The 21,008-nt window shown below is 38.2% G+C and overlaps 2 protein-coding genes across 2 annotated transcripts; one reads left to right on the top strand and one right to left on the bottom strand.

Annotated features, from left to right (window-relative positions):
• Nucleotides 1-143: 143 nt before the first annotated feature.
• Nucleotides 144-20,937, bottom strand: tex26 (testis expressed 26). The gene is made up of 6 exons (XM_079610853.1): nt 20,904-20,937; nt 6,790-6,961; nt 2,733-2,886; nt 2,413-2,589; nt 930-1,091; nt 144-592 (listed from the first exon to the last, which is right to left on the bottom strand). Exons 2-6 carry the CDS (start codon nt 6,901-6,903, stop codon nt 462-464), a joined length of 738 nt encoding a protein of 245 aa, XP_079466979.1. The 5' UTR covers nt 6,904-6,961; nt 20,904-20,937; the 3' UTR covers nt 144-461.
• hmgb1b (high mobility group box 1b) lies at nt 9,062-13,389 on the top strand. Its single transcript, XM_079610854.1, has 5 exons — nt 9,062-9,220; nt 10,989-11,144; nt 11,278-11,423; nt 11,513-11,687; nt 11,766-13,389. Exons 2-5 carry the CDS (start codon nt 10,998-11,000, stop codon nt 11,889-11,891), a joined length of 594 nt encoding a protein of 197 aa, XP_079466980.1. The 5' UTR covers nt 9,062-9,220; nt 10,989-10,997; the 3' UTR covers nt 11,892-13,389.
• Nucleotides 20,938-21,008: the final 71 nt, after the last annotated feature.

The raw sequence follows: 21,008 nt of genomic DNA on the forward strand, positions 1-21,008 counted from the left end.
GATTAAATTGAAATTAAATGTTTTTTGTGTGTGTCCTTTCTACAGCTTGCGGTGCACATGCTCTGCATAATAAATCAATTCATCTGATGCTATTGATTTATACCTTTACTATTATTTTTATAAAGTCATAATACATACAATATCTCAGGACTATAGGGCCGTATTCTCCAGTACAAAATCTCAAGAGGTTTATTATTCTCAAGAGACAAATGATTAATTATATTTTTTCCTTGTATTTTCATCATAGTAAAAATCTCAACAACAAAAAAAGAACTGTGTATAGTAAAAATGACTTATGTCTGTTTTCAGTTTATTTTGTGTGTTTTATTATATTAAGCACATCATCAAAGATGCATAAAGGCATATCATTATATTAGGAGTGTTCTGACTCCTGGAAGAAAATCAGAACCCTAAAAAATACAGCACAAATATTCAGCTTTTTATGATTAAGATTGCCATGTTTATAAAGGCCCAGGCCAGGCAGACATCCTCTCCAGTGTGGAAGGGGCTTGCATGAATACACCAGTATTCTTCACCTTACATCTATCAGAAGAGGAGCTGCTTATGTGCAATGTCTTCACATCTTTCTTTTCTGGTAAAAGACAAAATAATAAAAAATATATAAAACACTTAAAACACAGTAACAGGCTACACTGTAGGAATTATATTTATTTCTGCTTTTCAAGCAAGATCGGTAGGATTTCTAGAAGGATGCTCGTTATAATTACGTAATAATGAAGTATAACAACTTTTGATTCGACTGATCTAATTTGTTTGATTTTAGTGTGAAGTTTTAAAATCACAGAAATCTTAAAATCAGGGGATTTTATTTTTTTACATTTCTAACAGTAAATACTTAATTTAATAATTTAGTTGAACTTAAGTATTCTAAATATTCAGTAAGAACACACAGCATCACTCTTTCTCACCTTTATCAGATAATTTCTTACAAATCTGTCGAAACGTCTGAGGTGGGATTGATTTGAGCACTGAGGAGACATCTGTATGTCTGCTTCCAAAATGCATATTGTAGGTGGTCTGCAGTTTGCTGTTTTCCTGATTATTGATGTGGCTGTGAAACACTGTTGGGACTAAAATGCAAAAGAAAAGTGTGTCATTCTTCTCTAGTTTGTTTGTGTGCCATACTGGTGCCATAAAACCTATTTTGCGTTTTTTTTTTAAACATTTTCAGCTTTCTTTAATGTGTAAATGTTGCTGTTTGAGTATGAAAAAGGTCTGCAAAGCTACAAAGCACAAAAATGACTTTATCATTAAGTACCATTTCTGAACTCCCTCCTGAAACGCCACGATTATACTGTTGAGTTTTCCACGTCACAATGTTCCTCATTTAAATAGTTCCCACCCAAGGCATACATACAAATAAAGGGATGAGTCCTTGTCAAAGACTATAGATATACAGTAGAAAGACAGTTCACTCCTATTACTTATAAATGGGAGAAACTGCAACACACATTATGGCGGAATACTGTAGATACCGCCTTGTAAGTAAAAGAGCCAATCACTGATTGATAAAGGCATTACGTCATTGGAGCTGCCGTTAGAAGCTCACACTTAAGCCTGCACATGAGCATTGGCTGTTCTAGCTTGAAAATAAGCTTTTTTAACGCTATTTTATTATAAGAAACAACATTTATGGGACAGTTCATGTCAGATTTGGTTGTTGATTTGAAACATGTTATTTATTTGTGAGTTCGACAAGCAGTTTTTGATATTTCAGGATTCCCCCATTCAAATAGATAGGACTTGGTCTTGGATGCCCGAAATAGCTGCCCGGAGGCATTGCAAATATGGCCGCCGAGTGAACAGACTTTTCTTGAAAGGGACTTTGGCCTGGTTGATTTGGTTGAGATATAAATATATAAGCTTTACACAAGTGTGTTGAAACTTTCAGTAATTGTAAGGGGTGGGATATTTCTGAAACATGCTCAAACCCGTTGGCCAATCACAACACACTGGTCCAGCCAACCAATCAGAGCACATTGCATTTTTTGGAAGGAGTGGTTTCATAGAGACAGGAAGTAAATAGAGCGTTACTTACAGACTGGGAAGAGAGGTGCTGCAACAATGTAAAATATGTGAAAAATAATAATTTTTTTGACCATGAAAACCTATTCTAGTAGACCCTTTTAAGACCCTCAAGACTTTGTAAAAGGGCATAATAAGGCAATTATTTAACAATAATTGAATGATTATAAAGTGTACTTTGTAATTGTCAACTGATGGATTAAGTCAATTAACTTGCAATTCAACTTGTAATTCATTGTATGTCTAGTCTACTTGTTTGTGTTTGCATTGTGTTTTGGCTATTGACAGGGTGGGTTGTCTTAAATTTCAAACAATGTAGTTTAAGCCTAGTTGAAACAGAAGTGTTGCAGGTTTGCCAAAGCTTACCGATACCCCTTGCTGCTATACCATGCAGCTTATTGCACCCATAGCGAGAGTTGTTCCCCAGAAGCTCAAGTTTTGATTGAGGTGGGCGGTAGTTGTGTCTCATTTCAGTCTGGGTATAGTAGTGGACAGCATGACTGTGGTTAAAAGGAGCACAGATTGCATGGTTCTTCATAATCCCTGTGATTCAGACAGAATAACAAAGACATTGAGATGTTTCAGTCATAATAAGATTATATTTGGAACCACAAGACCTTGAAATTAAATAAGATTCAAATGCCTTTCAGTGTGTATACACCTATAATGTAATTCTTAGAACTCACCTTGAGGTAATCTAATAAAGTCAGTCTGGTAGGTTGACCTGTACTGGGCACTCAGAGCCTTTTGGATTTCCTTCTCAGTCAAAGCAAGTTGAAGAGAGGAACTACCATCACAGTGTTTAATTTGATCTGCATTATGTCTCCACACCATGAATGCCTTGACACAAGAGATACAATTATGGTAGTACACTCTTTCCAATGTTTTTTAAACAGGAAAAAAGTTTCCAGTTATTCACACTATGTTCTTCACACTAGCCTTTAAGGCCCGTTCACACCAAAAAGTATAACTATAACGATAATTATAACGTATATAAATATAATTATAACTATTATTCGCGTCTACACCAACGAACAATAACAATCTTTTTATTCTAAGCACGTGCGCGTCCACGCTGCGGTTTCAAAGTACCAAAAATGGATGACCTGCTGCTGCTTTCCGTTACACAAAACCATCAAAAGAAAAACAAGCGCTTTTGGGTACACGATAGCCTTAAGAGACGAGATGAGTTGGGAGAATCCGTCACTTTGATTCTTTTGAAGACACTTTTTATTTATACTTTCGAATTAATCAATATCAGTTTGTTTACACGTCTTTTACCAGGCAGCAGATGTCCTCAGCATGCTACGTTTTGAGCGCATCTAAACAGTGAATCTAGCTAGCTAGTGTAATCGATCTAATCTGACAGCGAATTTAGCTGACGAAGTCAATAGGGGAATAAAAACTACTCGGTTACTGTCAGAACCTCGGTTCCCTGAGATAGGGAAAGAGTATTGCGTATAGACCAGAAACCTCGGGTCTAATACATGTATACGGGGACTAAAACAGCCAGAGGCTGGTTCATAGTAAGGGATAGTGTGCTTATGATCAGTGACATAAATATATAGATAAGACCAGACTAGTCGAGTCTTAATCATACAGAAAGGACCTTCGCCTGCAGGAAAGGAACCTCCAAGTTGTAAAACCTAACAAAAGTGGAGGGTGAAGACCAGCCGGCCGCCGCAAAAATGTCCTGAATGGGAAACCCACAGGACCATGGCATGCGGCGTTTGAGCCAGTGCTGTAGCGGGCGCGTATGCAGTAGTCCCATATGGAGTACTGGCGATGCGGCTGCCATGAGACCAATAATTTTCTGAAACTCTCTGAGGGGGGTGCGCGCGCTCCTTTTGAAGGAGGCTGTTAGCCGTTGTATAGAGAGCGCTCTGTTGTGAGACACACTCTCATAGTTGTAGAGTCTATAACTGTGCCCAGAAAGACCACATTCTGGCTGGGTGTTAGTTTGCTCTTGGCCAAATTGATTTTGAGTCCCAGGCATTGCAAATGGCTGAGAATCAAATCCCTGTGCATCAGCAGTTCGGCCCGTGACTGTGCCAAAACCAGCCAGTCGTGGAGATAATTTGAGCGAACTGGAGCGAGTAGCCTCGCTTTATAGTGTTTATAACCCAACTCGACACACCGGGAATGGCTTGCCAGGCCAGGGCCTTTGTGGCTAGGGTTTGACACATGTTTAGGAACGGGCCACCTAACAGGGGGACTGGATACCTTTATGTTGTGATTATTGCACATACTGAGTGTTAGTTTGACTGAGAAGGCTTGCGCCTCAGGCAAAGTCATAGTTACAACTGGGAGAGGGCCACCTAGTGTAGGGGGACCGGGAACCCGTGTGTTCAAAACATGCTCTTTTTGCGTTTTATTGGGGTCCCCATGAAAACGGCGTTTGTGAGCGGGGCCGCGAGCAGTGCAGTGGGCCCGTTTGCTACAATACAAAATTCTCCAGTCGCCTGAGCTGAACAGGGAGCTGCGAGAATGGTGGGTTTCTTAGAGGGCGGTCCGGCTAGACTCTAGGTCTCGCTCTAGTCGCTAGAGCGAGACACGAACCCGGTCTTTTTACCCCCGTTGCTAGGAGGATTTCGGCGGTCCAGGATCCGACGCAATAGTGGGTCGGGGGCCCTGGCGCCGGGGCTGTGGGTAGTGCTTAGATGGCTGCGAGTGGCGGTGGGTCTCAGCCGCAGGGCGGGGCTGAGGGACCTGCTTCGCTGTGTTCTTGGGCAGAGACGAGGCTAGTAGGCCCAAAGCCACGGAGCTGGAGCGCTTCGGCAGGAAGTGTCTCATAGCCTGAGACGACTTCTGGGCTTCGGTGAACCTCTCTGAAAACCCCTTCACCGCCGGGCCGAAGAGACCGGAGCTGGAGATAGGCGCGTCGAGGAACATCGTTCTATTAGCCTCCTTGATCTCTGTGAGGTTGAGCCAGAGATAGCGCTCAAGCACAACCAGGTTAGCCATGCTACGTCTGATAGCCTGCGCGGTAGCCTTGGTAGCATGCAAGGCTAGGTCAGTGGCGCTCCTGAGGTTGTGGAAGGCCTCAGGGTCCGGGCCAGCCTCGTCCATCGACTGGAGGAGTTTGGCCTGGTAGACTTGCAACACGGCCATCGTGTGCAGGGCCGAAGCAGCTTGACCGGAGGCGGCAAAAGCTCGTCCGGCGAGAGCTGACGTGCTGCGGCAAGGCCTGTTCAGATGAGTTGCTCTAGCTCTCCAGCTAGCAGTAGCGTTTGGGCAGAGGTGAGCGGCCACGACCTCTTCGAGGGGCGGCAACGACTCATGGCCCTTTTCCGCTGCGCCGTCCACGGAGGAGAGCGTTGCGGAAACGGAGAAGGTGTTAGGGCAGGAGAAAGCGAGGCACGCAGGGACGTGGCCGGCGTGGGCTCGCTAACCTCCATAACCTCGGGCTGTCGCTGGCTGCGGCGCTTCTTCTTCCTCGGGAGAAGCAGAGCGGGAAACGAAAGAGTGGAGCTAGCCGCGTCCGCAGCACCGAAACAGGCATGCCCTCGCAGAGAGAGCAGCCGCCAGCAGAGAGCCCGGCTTCAGCATGGGTAGTGCCCGTCGCCCTCGTGCAGATGGGATCCGCACGTGGTGGATGTGGAACGAGGCATTTGGAACAACGCTCGTTCAGCTCTTTCAAACTGTATAACGTTACAGTTTTAGAGAAAAGGATTTATGTCGATCGCCGGATGGCCACAGGAGAATGGCGACAGAAGCGACTTCGGAGAGAAGGGCGCAGTCCGCTGTGAAAGGCTCATTCTAACAGAGAAGGCTTGTTTCGACGGCGATAGCTTCAAATTTTTCCGGAGGACACAGAGACAGAGTTTGTCGCTGAAGTATGTCGCCGCGCTGTTAGCTGTTTGGCGCATACGTTGGAGGCGCCTTCGCCATTGGATGTGCAGTTGTGTCAACACAATGAGTGAGCCAGTCTCACTGTGCAGGCTGTGCTGCTGCAATGCGCTTTACATTTTTAAGCTTCAATAAATCACTGCAACTTCAAAGGAAACAATAGAATGTTGTCAAAACTAGCGCTGCATAGGCTAACGTTACCTGAGGTAATTTTGTTACTCTAGGATTTGCTAGCCTGCATAAGGATCTAATCGTTAATACTTCTCACCTTTTATTCCAAGGGTACGACCGATTGCTACATATCCATTTTTTTACTTGTCCTTGAAAAGGGGTTTTGACTTGTCAAACAGTGTTGGATTTTTCTGTACCTCGGCGATTAACATCTGCATTTTAAATCCACGAGCCCTTTAAATTCGAGTGGATTCTGATTGGCTGTCAGTTTTATTGTTCGGCAGCTGGGAAAAAATCGTTCTAAAAGTGATCCAAATGATATCGTTCCTAATATTTATCGTTACAGTTGTGGTGTGATCTCTGTTATTCTTTAATAGAGAACGATTTTTAGAACTATATCGTTATCGTTATTATCTTTATAGTTATCGTTCCTGGTGTGAACGGGCCTTAAGAAATAAAAATGGTTATTTTAAGAACTATTCAATGAAAGCTTCTTTGTGGAACCAAAGATGGTTCTTATAGAATCTTTGTAAAAAAAAAAAAAAAACCTTTGGAACCTTTATTTTTAGGATTGTACATTCTAAAGTTTTTCCATGTAGGCTATGACTTTCTTTCTTCCATAGAACACAAATAGGCTACGCACATTCATACAAGCATTAGCACAAGCAGACACTTTCAAATTATACTCTACAAACACAGCAAATTACAAAATGTGCCATTTACCTGGCTTGGGTGTGGGTTGTTCCTTCTGTTTCCTGATGCTGTGGCAGACCTTATACAGGCAGTCTTTGACACAGGCTTCCAGCAGAAGTCTTCACTGTATGCAGTTGCTCCCATTGGATCATCCAATGCATATGGATTTCGATATAGGCCTATCTTGCCAGATGTTTTCGGCCTTGTGTTTGATAAAAAAGAAAGAAAGAGATGATTCTCAACTCAGACATTTTGCATCACTTCTGTTAACAGGAAACTCACCATATTAGAGTTGGAATAGATAGGTCTATAGATGAAATCACTTTTATGAGAAGTTTAATACACATCCCACTTTTTGATAACATCTACACTAAAATGCACAGCGAAAAAACATGAATTATACTGAAGTAACACTGAAAATTAAATTAAATATAGCATATTAAAATCACAATAAACTTGTCTAACCATAATTTGCCATGGTTGTCTTGACAGATATGAAATATCTGACTCTGTTGTCCAAACGACATTGTGTCTCTGTGGTTTCTATGCTGTTCACCGTGAGAATCAAGAAGATAAACTTTTTAGCCTGTTAATGTGCATTAATGTCCATCTAATCGGATGTTATTTGTAAGATGGCGTTGTTATAGGAAACGCACAACAACGAGTGCGCGAAAGCGAACTGACGCTCTGCGTGTGACTTTCTCCACGTACGAGGAAAACCCCAAAACCAGCTGACAGTGTCAAGCGTCCAAAGAGGTTGTAGACAGCACACTGAAATCTATATTCCATGTATTCAAGTTTGACTGAAATAATTACCCTATAGCCTATGCAAAACAAAATAGTAAAACATGAAAAGGATGTAGCCCTACATGCATTAGGATTATAATAGTCTACAAGCTAGGCTATTTCTTTTATCACGTTTCTTAATACTAAACAAATCGTTAACGTTAAAGAAACAGAATCAGTATATCCTTGAGAATCGAGCCAGTTCGATTTTATTTGGGCGTAGCGCCGCTCAGTGGAAAATATGATATAGGCCTAGTGCATTTCAAGATTTATTTTTTATTTTTATTTTTTTGCCTACTATTATTGCCAGGAATCACAAAAACATACATGAATAAGGAATGGAAATGCGATAATAATATGGTAGGTTACATGTGAGGAATAAAAAGTACCAATTATAAATAATAAAAATAGTAATAATAGCCTAATAATAACAACAACAGCAACAGCAACAATAATAAAATAAAATAAATTCTCGACCAAATATATTACATCCTTTATCAAAATAAATTAAAAAGTCAGCACAGGTTTACCGTCTTGAGTTCTTGGAGAATTTACAACGCTGATTGTGAGATTTGTCAAGGGGCTATGAAAGATGATAGGCTACTCAGTCTTTTTTTGTTTTATTCATGTTACAGAAAATGTAAAGATTACCATTACAAACTCACTAACAACGATGACATCATTAAAATATAAAGTCCTAAAACATTGCCTGTGATTCATCTGTGGCACGTTTATTAAATCCGCGTGTTATAAAACAATTTTATAAAAGAAAGAAAAAACTAATCAATTAATGAATACATTATCAATTATTATAATTCAAATGTTCAGTTTGTTGAATGTAAAATTCGTGTAGCTATAGGGATCTAAATCAGATTTTGCATTTGCATGAGTTCAAAACAGTACGGGATACATGTGAACGCAATTGAGTGATACATATTGACAGTAATGTATGCTTTGCGTTCTCATCAGACAATTTGGCGATGCGTAGCTAGGCTACGTACTGTTGCTGTATGGTTGCATATTTTGTTTGCGGCAAAAATAATTTGTGAAGCGTCCCTTACCAAATATACAGAATTAAATATGTTTAATGTACTTTGTAAAACTCACAACAATTTGTGTTAATTATCTAGGGCGATTAAAACAGTCATTAGGGTCAGGGTCCCCTCCAAACTCCTGTAATTCGCACCCTGGGAAAGTAGGCTAACACTTTTCTTCTTTTTCTCTTCCGACAGTTATCAGCGTGTATTTGTGCAGTGAAATCTTTGAAATACTATGTTTTTAAATCAAATATTCATAATAAAATTTGAAACCTTTACTTCAACGACAACGGTGTGCTTACATGTACTACAGTATGTTCACAGCAGTTCAAAACGGTGTCTGAAACTATTGCACTTGCACCAATGTATGTTTTTTCATATTCACGCGCCGTTGAAAAAATGTGACGTTTCGTCGATGAACAGCCAACCACACCTCAGCTCTCGTAGGGACTATAGTGCGCCGATAGCCAATCACGGGCGCTCAGGACTTGGCGGTAGCCAATAGGATTCGTGACTGTATACTGTGTCTCTCCTGAGCGGAGGGTTCTGCAAGGACTTGGAAGAGCGCGCATCGGTGTTATTGTACTTCAAAGCTCCATTATCTAGGCATCCACAGAAGCTGCAAATAGAGAAGACTGGTGAGTTTTGTCAAAATATGCTTGTCAAGGCCTTAATTAACCATTTTTTAAATTGCGTCGTATATTATAACACATTTCCCTTGGTAGATGCGTGTTAATTTCGCGAACGCAGGGCGAGCAATCTTTGTCAGAATCTATTCGCCAGTCATCAGTCATAGTGAAATGTCCTGAATGGGAAAATCGTCTGAAGATAAAAAAATATAGCATTTTCCTTGTGAAATGACAGTATTAGAATAGTCTTTTTTTAGGGTGGGATGTAATATTTGTCAGGTAACTTAGCCATCCCAGCTAAAGCAGTTAGCCTTTGAGGTCTTTTTGGGGTGTTATTGTGTCACGTCAGTGACGTGCTTGGCATTGACACAAAAACACTAAAATAACACCTCGGATAGATTTACCAGTCCCGAGGGTATGTAAGTTACTCGTCATTTTGTGCATTTTTCTCTTTGAACGGGACGTGTGCGGCCGTGTTCTGTAATATTATATGGTTGGCTTGCGGAGGATAGGCTACTCTGCGTTTTGTCTGTGAGTGGCGGGGGATGGAGACGGACGGGGTGTAAGCGACATTCAACTTAACTAATAAAAATAAATTAATCCAAGCTCGTTTGCATTGCTTTTTCAACTCGTATAAAGGGTCAGAGGGTCTATTTCAGGGAACGCCGGTGTTTTCCATAAGAACTCGAGCGAGAAAGGGGATAAAATTATATTTATACTGTTTCCCACCGCCAGTCGTGTGTGTGTGTGTGTATGCGGCTCTGGCTAGCAGACATAAAGGGAGAGAGCGAGAGGAAGCCATGTTGGCTCTGCTAGCTGTGCTCATGTGGCTCCAGTTGAACGGCGGCCTTACGAGAGCGAAACTCCCATTGCATTGCGCTTATAGTTACAGACACTGTGTCCATACCGACCGACTTCTTCCATAGGGGAGGCGAAATATCGGAAGGCGGCGGGACAAGGGCGAAAAACGGACAAAGTGCGGTGATTTTAGGTCCTAGAAATTACACAGGAATGTGGGAGGAGACAATTGAGGGGGACTTTCTCTCATGAAGACGGCTTTTTCAAAATGGAAGAAGAAATATTATTGTTGCCGCATTTAGGCATTTTAAGGCGGGCCCTATGTAATCTATCTGCCCGCTCATGGTCGATCATGCTATCAATGTTCCGTTAATGAGAAATACACATAATGGAAAATAAAATAGTGGAAATGAATATTAAAGCATTTAATATATTATTTTATTCACGAAATGGAGGATGTCCTTGTCTTTCACCCTGAACCTGAAGGGGGTCTTTGTGCATCTCACCGTCCATCTCAATAATATGATTTCACAGCACATTTCATCATTAATTATTTTTTTAGTTAGTGCAAATATGTCCCTCACAGTACATAATAATGACTATATAATATATATATATATATATATATATATATATATATATATATATATATATAATGAACAAATACATTTTAGAAGTACATTTACTAGTTTAGTAATTTTAGAACTACATTTAGGAAGCATTTACAGGAAGCAAATACATTAATCCATATACATATATATATATATATACATTTTTTAGTATATTTTATGTGTTGTAATGATGTGTGTATATATATATATATATATATGTGTATATAATATATAATTGGACTATATATAATAGTGAATATATAAAAATAATTATATTATATATTATATAATATAATTGTGCAAGGTTACAAATTATAAAATGAGTATAGCTTGTCACCTTCATTTAGTTGAGAATTTTTTTCCCCCAGAGAGTAAATATGGGTAAAGATCCAAGGAAGCCCAGGGGAAAGATGTCCTCTTATGCCTACTTTGTGCAAACCTGTCGTGAAGAACACAAAAAGAAGCACCCTGAAGCCAGCGTTAACTTTTCTGAATTCTCCAAGAAGTGTTCAGAGCGATGGAAGGTACTGTTCTGAAAAAATGTGCATAAATATTATATGTGTTGTGCCTTTAGGCTTACTTAGAAAAATCTTTGCAAAAATCTGTTTTGTAATGTAACTTGCACTTTTTAAAACAGCCTTTTCTCGTTCTGAACAGACAATGTCTGCCAAGGAGAAGGGTAAGTTTGAGGATATGGCCAAACAAGATAAGGTTCGCTATGAGAGAGAAATGAAGAACTACATCCCACCGAAAGGAGAGAAGAAGAGGCGATTTAAGGATCCCAACGCGCCCAAGAGACCACCGTATGTTCAAGCTTTGTACTGCTTTTGAAAATAAAGCATTTTTCAAGATGGTTTGGTTTGAATACATGTTTCCCATCCCCCCCCTCAAGGTCGGCGTTCTTTATTTTCTGTGGTGACTACCGCCCTAAGATTAAAGGTGAGCACCCAGGTCTCACCATCGGAGACATTGCCAAGAAGCTGGGAGAAATGTGGAATGGCTCAGCCGCTGAGGTGAAGCAGCCCTATGAGAAGAAAGCTGCGAAGCTTAAGGAGAAGTACGACAAGGTAGTGTATAGTCTCTGTAATATTCTCAAACTTGAAATTGCACCTGCCCTTTTTGTTAACTTTTTGAATCTTCTGTAGGATATTGCCCTATACCGCACGAAGGGAATTGCTGGCTTGTCTAAAAAAGATGGTGGGGAGGATGATGATGAGAACGAAGACGAAGAGGAGGAGGAGGAGGACGAAGATGAGGATGATGATGAGTAGATTAGCTCCTGATATAGCCTAAGTTCTTGTTCATGCCATAAACCCAATTGTACACTATTCACATCTTCAAACGTAATACAGCAGAAACAAGAATTGTTAGGCTGTGTATATGCGACGTTTTTAAGATGTACAGTGTTATTCTCCTTTTGTAAAGTTAACACTATGTGTCTTCAGTCTTTACATTTTTATTTTTTATCTTTGTTTTTTGTTAGTGGTAGTTCTTGCCAGGAACAGCGTAAGGTTGAATATGATTTGAACTGTTTCTCTGAAGGTGCATAGCACAAGTATCTGGTTCATGTAGATCTGTAGTGCACTATCATATTAGTTTTTACAAATATTTTTAGTATTTGCCGTCATAAGGTCCTTTAACTGTACTTTGAATACCACTCTAATTACAACAATGCAGCTTTGTTTGACATTCAAGAATGTGTCTGAAGTAAACATTTCTTTTTTTAGAAAACTGTCCTGTTTTTTTTCTTCCGTAGCTACTGTAGTGACAGAGTTCTAGGATTTTATACTTAATATCGGAAGTTTATACTTAATATCGGAAGTTATCGGTCCATGTAGGCCTATGCATTGTATTATAAACTGGTTCATTAAAGGGATAGTTCACTTTAAAATGAAAATGATGTCATCATATAATCACCCTCAAGTTGTTTCAAACCTGTATGAATTTCTTTCTTCTGCTGAACACAAAGGAAGATATTTTGAAGAATGTCAGTAACAAAATAGTTAACTGGTCCCATTGACTGCCAGAGTAGGAAAAAAAAAATACTATGGCAGTCAATGTGAACAGTTAACTGTTTGGTTACCGACATTCTTCAAAATATCTTCCTTTGTGTTCAGCAGAAGAAAGAAATTCATACAGGTTTGAAACAACTTGAGGGTGATTATATGATGACATCATTTTCATTTTAAAGTGAACTATCCCTTTAATATAGCAAAATCAACAGAAATGTTCTGCATCAGCCAATTAAACATTGCAGCACATTTAAGACTCTAAACGTTTTTGAATTTTCCAGTTATGTACAACATAAATATCAGAATGTTGCTTCACAAAGCCTTTCCCAGTGTTGCATAAAGTCGTGCTCTGGCACATGAATTAAATGCAGTGTATTGGAGCGTGCCATCAAAAATGAAGAGAAATCTGTAGCCTACTTGGAAATGAAAATTTAGACACTCCTATCAGACAGCATAAAGGTAACCTAAAAATCGAAATGTTTTGGAAATAAGCTATGTGACTGAACAAGAGGATTTACTATGTTAAGGAATACGTAAACAGCGACGCCCTGTGGCCGTGATGTGTAACTGCTTTGTTTACTGTTATACTACAGATGATGTCATCTTATTCAGGTTTCACCTTGACGTTTTTTACAAGGTCCAATACTGCAAGGAAGGACACAAAAACTGTACATGCTAAAGCACCTAAGCATTGTATCTAAAATTTTAGGGTTGACGTCTGATATTTCTGTTTGTATTAAAGTGAATTTATCTGTTGGCGATAATGATTACTCATGATTACTCAGATCACAAGTCCATAAGAGACAAGCAATTAACTCTTTAATATTTGTCACAACGCATTTGTAAACCAAACAGTAATTGACTATTAATTACTTGACCTGAAGGCAAATATCTGGAAGATGGAAAAAGACAATAACAAACGCAAGGCTATAGAAAATAACTCAGACTCTGTTTAGTTCCACCAGAGGGCGCTTTAGGGGTGACGTTGACAGCCCCAATCAGTTTAAATAATGTGGTTAATGGATCTTTTTGATGGTAGACTAGTTGACAAAGCTTTGAAGCAAAAGGTGGTTTTGTTGAAATGGAATAAATTATTTAATATTACAGATTATAACTTAATTCAACCAACCTGAGAAAACAAGGTTTTACTGAAGCATAACTGTCAGTAGATATAATATCCTGATTTCACCAGCAAGGTAAAACTACTTAATAATGATGATGAAAGTCATTTTCCACTTTGATGGAAATACACTCAAAAAATGAATCCATTACCCTTACTTAATTTAATTAAAGAAACATTTGACACACAATTCAATTTAGTCCATTCAAAATAAATCAGTTTAGTTGGGTCAACACAAAGTAGTTGGTTTATGTCAACTTAATTAACTCTAGTAGGTTTTACTTAACTTTTTTAGATTTATGTTTGTCCAATCTATTTTTATTTATTTATTTACTAGGGTTTACTTATCAATAATGAAGTGTCATGCATCAATATACACAATGTATATAATGAACCACTTAGCAAGTACAAGTGTTATACTGAGCATACAACTTTTGAGTGTCCACACACAGTCCAAAGTTGGGACAAAATGTTAAATTGTATTACTTTAGCTCATTTTAATGAATTAAACTGAAGAGGCAAAAGGGTGTATATTTGTTTTACAATTGAGATTTTCACTTTGGTGCAACATAATGAGTATAATAATCTCAAATCACAATTTCACATCGAAGCTAAATTTGCAGATCAGCAAAAGCTGCCAAACACAACCCCATTTTGTTCTTTGTGCTTCAGAGCAGATGTCCATACGTAATACAGTAGTTGACACGAGTCACAACTATACTGTCCTATACGCATGTGTCAAATGTGTTGAGCTTTATTGGAAATTGTATATTGGGTCAATGTATATGGAGGACCAAACCTGCAGAAATTAAAAATGAATAAATAAATGAATAAATGTGACAAATAGATAAATAAATGTTATAATATAAAAATAAATAAAGGAATAAACGACTTGATAAAATAAATATGAAAATAAAATGTATTTATTTTTGTATTATTTTTCCCCTTAATGTATTTTCTGCTTTTATATATTTTTAAAAAATCGTTTTAAACTTTTATTTATTGGTTATTTATTTATTTTTATATTTATTCTTACATTTATTTATTTCCACATGTATTTATTTTTAGATTTATTGATTCATTTATTTTTACATTTCTTTGTCTTGTATGATAATTAGGTGGGTTGGTCTTGCTTACCATTGGTTCATCGTTGATTGAAGCGCTTGCTCGATTACTCTGGCTTTGTATAGTGACGTCGGGTCACGGTGGTGGTGACAGGCATAGGTGTGTGGCCTACTATGGCGGACATTTTACAAATAGCTAGAGAGTTGCGCAATTTAGCAAATGAAGTTGGTAACGCATCAAATACTATGTGTTGTTTAGATTAGATGTGCTTATCGATGTTTTAAGAGAGATATTTGCCAACATGAACGTCGAAGAACAGCCAGAGGAAAGGCAAGCTTGTTCGTCTTGCAAATCCTCTTCCTCTGTTGTAAGGCGTAAATACGGTAGTCTTGCAACTTCAACTAGAACGCGTAGGAAAGTAAACAAACCAGCCATCATTTTAGAAGTGAAGGGGATAGTAACAGAAGTGCTATAAAAACAATTCTGACCTGTCAACTTGACATGGTTTCTTTTTCTTGCTTTTAGCTGGCAAAAAAAAATAAAAAATACTGAACAATAACCACCAATTTCTATAATATTTTATTAAACATTTTTTTATGACAATTGTATGATCTAAGTCAGTTGTTCCCAACCTTTTTCCCTGTAAGAGACGCCGGCGCGACCACAACAGTGCCCAACATCAAATGGCAAACATAATGCAAGCGGAACGAAACTGCTCGTTATTGTGTGGTTCACGGACCGTTTATCAGTTTGGACCAGTGCAGCGCGAGCCGATCGTGATCATGCGACGCTGTTACTACACAGCGCTAATAAGAGATCCAGTAAAGAAAGCATTTGAATTTGCCACAGAAGTAATAACATCGCTGCGAGATCTAGAGAGAAACATTCACATTTCTCCGTTATTAACGGATCAAACAGCGCGTGGAAACCAGGAAGAAACATTGTGCCGTGAATGAACCATGGATTGTTCCGATTTTCCTAGAAGCCATTGGTGGTTGAGAAAAGCAACCATTTCAGTTATTTAGAGTCAAGATCTATTACAGGAGAACAGTCATTAAACTAGAAAACCAACCATCCACTGGGTGTCTGATTCTGTGTGTGAAAAATCTCCTTACTATCGATTAGCTGGCCTGGCGATTCTATTCGTGAGCTCTCAGCCAATGATGCACTGAAGCTACACAAGGACCGCCTTCCTCATTTCCATGTTACACATGGAAATGTAAAAATAAATGAATCAATAAATAAATAAATCAAAAAATAAATACATGTGGAAATAAATAAATTAATACATAAATAAATCAATCTAAACAATAAATGTAAGAATAAATAGCCTATATAAAAATAAATAAATAACGAATAAATACAAGTTTAAACGATTTTTTAAATGTAAAAATGTATAAAAGCAGAAAATAATACATTAAGGGGAATAACAAAAATATTTTTAATATAAAAATAAATTTGATTAAAAATGAGTCATATTTATTTTATCAAGTCGTTTATTCCTTTATTTATTTTCCTATTATCACATTTATTTATCTATTTATCACATTTATTTATCTATTTATTAATTTATCTATTCATTTATTTATTTTTAATTTCTGCAGGTTTGGTCCTCCATAAATGTAACTCAATTAAGTTAAAACAACATTCCCTTGTTTTATGTTACATACACCTGATTGAATTAGGTTACAACAACAAAATTAGAATGAATAGGTAATCAGGTAGAAATACATTCCTAAAGCAACAACTGCACATGTTAATTTTTTACAGTGTAATTATGGGCTCTACCATGTTGACATCTCATGACTAGCTAAGCTGCTACTACTAGAGTCTTATCGCTCTCGTGGTACTTTGATGGGATACCTCACAATCACTTGGTATCGGCACTGTCTCAAGTCGGACAAAATTTCTAACCGGCATACACTGCTTCAAGTCAGTCGCTGATCGGTCTGTGGAGCACTGCATGAAGTCGAACAAGCCTTTATGTCGTAATTACCGTAAATAAGAGATGACAATATGGTCACTGTACTTGGAGCTGTTCATGTCCTTATTCGGACTTATACATTTATCTTGTATTGTTAACTTACATGGTACAAAGTCATAGCTCTCAGAAAATTATGAGTCTAAAGTTGTAATTGTGAGTTCTACGATAACGTGAAAGCTTTTTACAGGTCAGAATTACGGTATTATGGCATGGCGGGAACGCACCTTTATGGCAAATACATGACAGACAACAGGCAGCAGTTTGATCGCAGTGACACCGCCAATAACCACCAACAACGCAGAGCAATTCGGACAATTAGCAGAATGTCAATTATGTAGGCTATAGCATATGTATGAAGACGAAGAAAAGTTTCAATGTGTGCACACGTTGGGACATTAGTTAAACAAACTTCCTTCGTCCAAACACTATTACTATTGGAATGGGGGGGGGGGGGGGGGGGGGGATTATTTCATGCACGTTAACAGCCTTTTGTTAACTGATTTACTTGACTGCACAAAATGCAGTAAAGCCAGTAGGCTATTTGCAAACGTGATGGAAGAAACTAGCTTTTTGAAACTTTGAATCAATTGAAGCAGCTCAGCCCAAACATGAATAAAACATATTTTTACAAACAAATTCAAATGTTTTGAAGACCTATAATGCAAATAACAAATTATCTAATAAATATGAAGTGTCTTTATAACAGGCTAGTTATTAAATTGTAGAGCTTGTACAACTCAAGTAAAAAAAATGTTTTATATGTGTCATTAAATGTCTACAAATTTAACAAATTGATCGGCAATGCAAAAAATAATAATACGTAGACACTGGTTCATGGGTTCACACAGAGATCGCCTCTAGCGGGGAAGGTCAGGGGATCTCTGGATAATCCGTAATTCGTTTGTAATTATAAAACGAAAATACCGTTTTTCTGTTTTTTGTTTCAAAACGAAAAACCAAATAACCGTTTTTGGTGTCAGAATCAAAAAACGAAAAACCAGTTAAAAACGGACCGTTTTTCGTTTTTGGCGATCATTTTATCGTTATTCCTTTTTGAACAAAGAATGAAGAGAGTCTTTGAACTTCAGTAAATTCGTTTTTCGTTTATAAACCAAAAACGGAGGTCACGTGGTGGATAATCCGTAATTCGTTTTTCTGTTTCAAAACGAAAAACCAAATAACCGTTTTTGGTGTCAGCATCAAAAAACGAAAAACCAATTAGAAACGGTCCGTTTTTCGTTTTTGGCGTTCATTTTATCGTTATTCCTTTTTGAACAAAGAATGAACGAAAAACGGAAGTCACGTGGTCTGTTCCTTTTTTAGAAGCGAAAGTAGGCTAACCCTTTCAAAATAAAAGTAACTAGCTATAGTTAGCGAGGTGATTGTAGACTAAAACTGAACTAATATAACGTTTTTTAGGACAACTAAAGTAGGCTAGAACACTTTAGTTAACTGAAATAAAAATTAAAAATAATAAAATAATAACTGGCTGTTAGGGAGAATTAAACATTTGTAAGACCATTTTGCCACATGCACAACCAACACCACACTTTATATAAAAAAGATTGGTGAACATTATTTATTATCTATGTAAAACACTACAAGGGGAATGTGTTGCTCTCAGGAGGAGGCGGTATTGGCACCTGGCTCTGGCTAAATCTACATCTGTCCACGGCAGAGGCTATAACCACAACCTGGAGGAGGAACTAGTATAAATGTATAAAAGTATAATATAACATTAACATTATAACATTTACAGTAGGTTTTAGTCTTCACTCACCCACTATGCTTGTAAATCATTTAAGGGCATATGCAAGTGAAAGAGTTGCAATGCAGAGCCCTGCTTCACTGTACCGTTGTACATTATGATGTACATTTGTATTTAAAGACACAAGTTGACATCATCCAATTCCACAAAAGTAGTGCCACTATTCAAAGATGTGGCTTACCATAAACCATGATGTAAATATTTGAAAGTAACAACAAGGCCCTTTTATGGTGCCGGAGGAAGGAGTGGTGTGCTGCTTTGTCCTGCCAGTCCAGCATTTATTTGAAGAGAGAGTGATGGTAGGTGACTGCATGGGGCCAGTCTTGCTACTATCATCAGTCCTTAAACCCTGCACACAGTGCTCAGGTATTGTTCCTCCAGGTATTGGGGAAACTCTGGGAGGCCCTGACACGAGTACCAGGGAGAAAAACTAAATGATTTAACTTCACTTTTATTTTACTTTACACAAGTACCAAGAGTACAGAGCACTGCCTTTCCCTGGTGGTTCATCAAACAGAATTAAACCTTAAAGATCACTAAAAGATCTGAAAGTCCCAGAGCTAGAGATAATTTTTAACTGAGTTAGGCTAGGTTTCACACACAAGGTCTACATAACTAATGAGAACTACAAGCTGCATAAAAAAATATTTCATCTACTTTACTAACATAATAAGTATATTACACTGGAGAAAAATGCAAAGGAAAATAAAAAGTATACAACTTTATAGATTTGTTTTGGAAGAGTTTTGTTTTTTGACACAGAAAGGGGTAACAGATGGTGGATGCTGAGAGTTTTTAGCAGCTTTAGTGCCATAGAAAGAGGAGCTGGAAGGCAGGTGAATTTCTGCACACCCTTCAAACTCAATGATTAGCTTCTGTTGGTAGCAGTGCTTGCCTTCTCTTTGATAAAAACACAAGTCAAAAGGTCAAACCCTTGTTGCCTGTTGTCGCCACAGAAAGAGCCGGTGCACAGAAGGGGGACCTGCTGGTTGAGCTTCCACATAGCAAGAAGGGCTATAAATATGTTACAAAACTAAAATGTGAATTAAATAATAGAAACTTATAAATAAATAGGCTACCTGCTATCCTAAGCTACATATAAAATGAGTTCACTTGTCTTAATCTGAAGTTACAGGTCACCAATGGTCTTACAAATGTTTAATTCTCCCTAACAGCCAGTTATTATTTTATTATTTTTATTTCAGTTAACTAAAGTGTTTTTTTTTCACACCCAGTGCTACTTTAGTTGTCCTAAAAAACGTTATATTAGTTCAGTTTTAGTCTACAATCACCTCGCTAACTATAGCTAGTTACTTTTATTTTGAAAGGGTTAGCCTACTTTCGCTTCCAAAAAAGGAATAGACCACGTGACTTCCGTTTTTCGTTCATTCTTTGTTCAAAAAGGAATAACGATAAAATGAACGCCAAAAACGAAAAACGGACCGTTTCTAATTGGTTTTTCGTTTTTTGATTCTGACACCAAAAACGGTTATTTGGTTTTTCGTTTTGAAACAGAAAAACGAATTACGGATTATCCACCACGTGACCTCCGTTTTTGGTTTATAAACGAAAAACGAATTGACTGAAGTTCAAAGACTCTCTTCATTCTTTGTTCAAAAAGGAATAACGATAAAATGATCGCCAAAAACGAAAAACGGCCCGTTTTTAACTGGTTTTTCGTTTTTTGATTCTGACACCAAAAACGGTTATTTGGTTTTTCGTTTTGAAACAAAAAACAGAAAAACGGTATTTTCGTTTTATAATTACAAACGAATTACGGATTATCCAGAGATCCCCTGACCGGGGAACCACTGAACATTTCGAAAGTGCATCACTGGTTCGAAACAAAATTCGCAAAGGGTTCGAAACTAAGCGCTCGTCATCACTACTGGAAGTATTTCATTCAGAGTTGCAAGATTATTATTCCCGAAATTGTTTCTTTGTTTTACTGTTTAACGGTTGTCTGGTGGCTCCCCTTTTACAGCGGCACTCCATTCATTCACGTTTTGGGCGAGTGCCATGCTGGCATCCTCTGAATTCAAATGGAGACAGAAACAGTGCACATGATCTCTTTGCTGCCGCATGAGAGGGGGAACATTTAAATAGATCATTGTCAGTTCACATTAAAAGTGGGCAGACAGATATGGCATCAAGCCACTGGAAGACCAACCGACTTGTAAACACATGGCGTCACAACATGTCTATTTAAATTCTTTGTTACTCAAGTTATATAGGCTAGAGACAATATTATTATCATGTACCAGGGAAACTTATTTATAACTTTAGAGCTTTTTGTTTGATATATAAGTAACTATTAAAGTTTAGTGACGTTACCTGCGCGTTTTGGCGTTACAGTTGGAGGAGGTGTATTTACACTGGAAGCGCGTCAGCGCCAATAAAAATCCTCACAGGACATCTACCACCCACACACACTGCTCA

This window comes from Phoxinus phoxinus, assembly GCF_949152265.1.
Source record: "Phoxinus phoxinus genome assembly, chromosome: 4".
Classification (NCBI taxonomy): domain Eukaryota; kingdom Metazoa; phylum Chordata; class Actinopteri; order Cypriniformes; family Leuciscidae; genus Phoxinus; species Phoxinus phoxinus.

Coding starts and splice junctions, on each gene's coding strand:
- tex26 (XM_079610853.1), bottom strand. CDS start 6,903: ATGGGAGCAACTGCATACAGTGAAGACTTCTGCTGGAAGCCTGTGTCA. Junction 2,590..2,732: donor CTTTATTAGATTACCTCAAG/GTGAGTTCTAAG, acceptor TCTGAATCACAG/GGATTATGAAGAACCATGCA. Junction 593..929: donor TAAGAAATTATCTGATAAAG/GTGAGAAAGAGT, acceptor GTCTTTTACCAG/AAAAGAAAGATGTGAAGACA.
- hmgb1b (XM_079610854.1), top strand. CDS start 10,998: ATGGGTAAAGATCCAAGGAAGCCCAGGGGAAAGATGTCCTCTTATGCC. Junction 11,424..11,512: donor AACGCGCCCAAGAGACCACC/GTATGTTCAAGC, acceptor CCCCCCCTCAAG/GTCGGCGTTCTTTATTTTCT. Junction 11,688..11,765: donor TTAAGGAGAAGTACGACAAG/GTAGTGTATAGT, acceptor AATCTTCTGTAG/GATATTGCCCTATACCGCAC.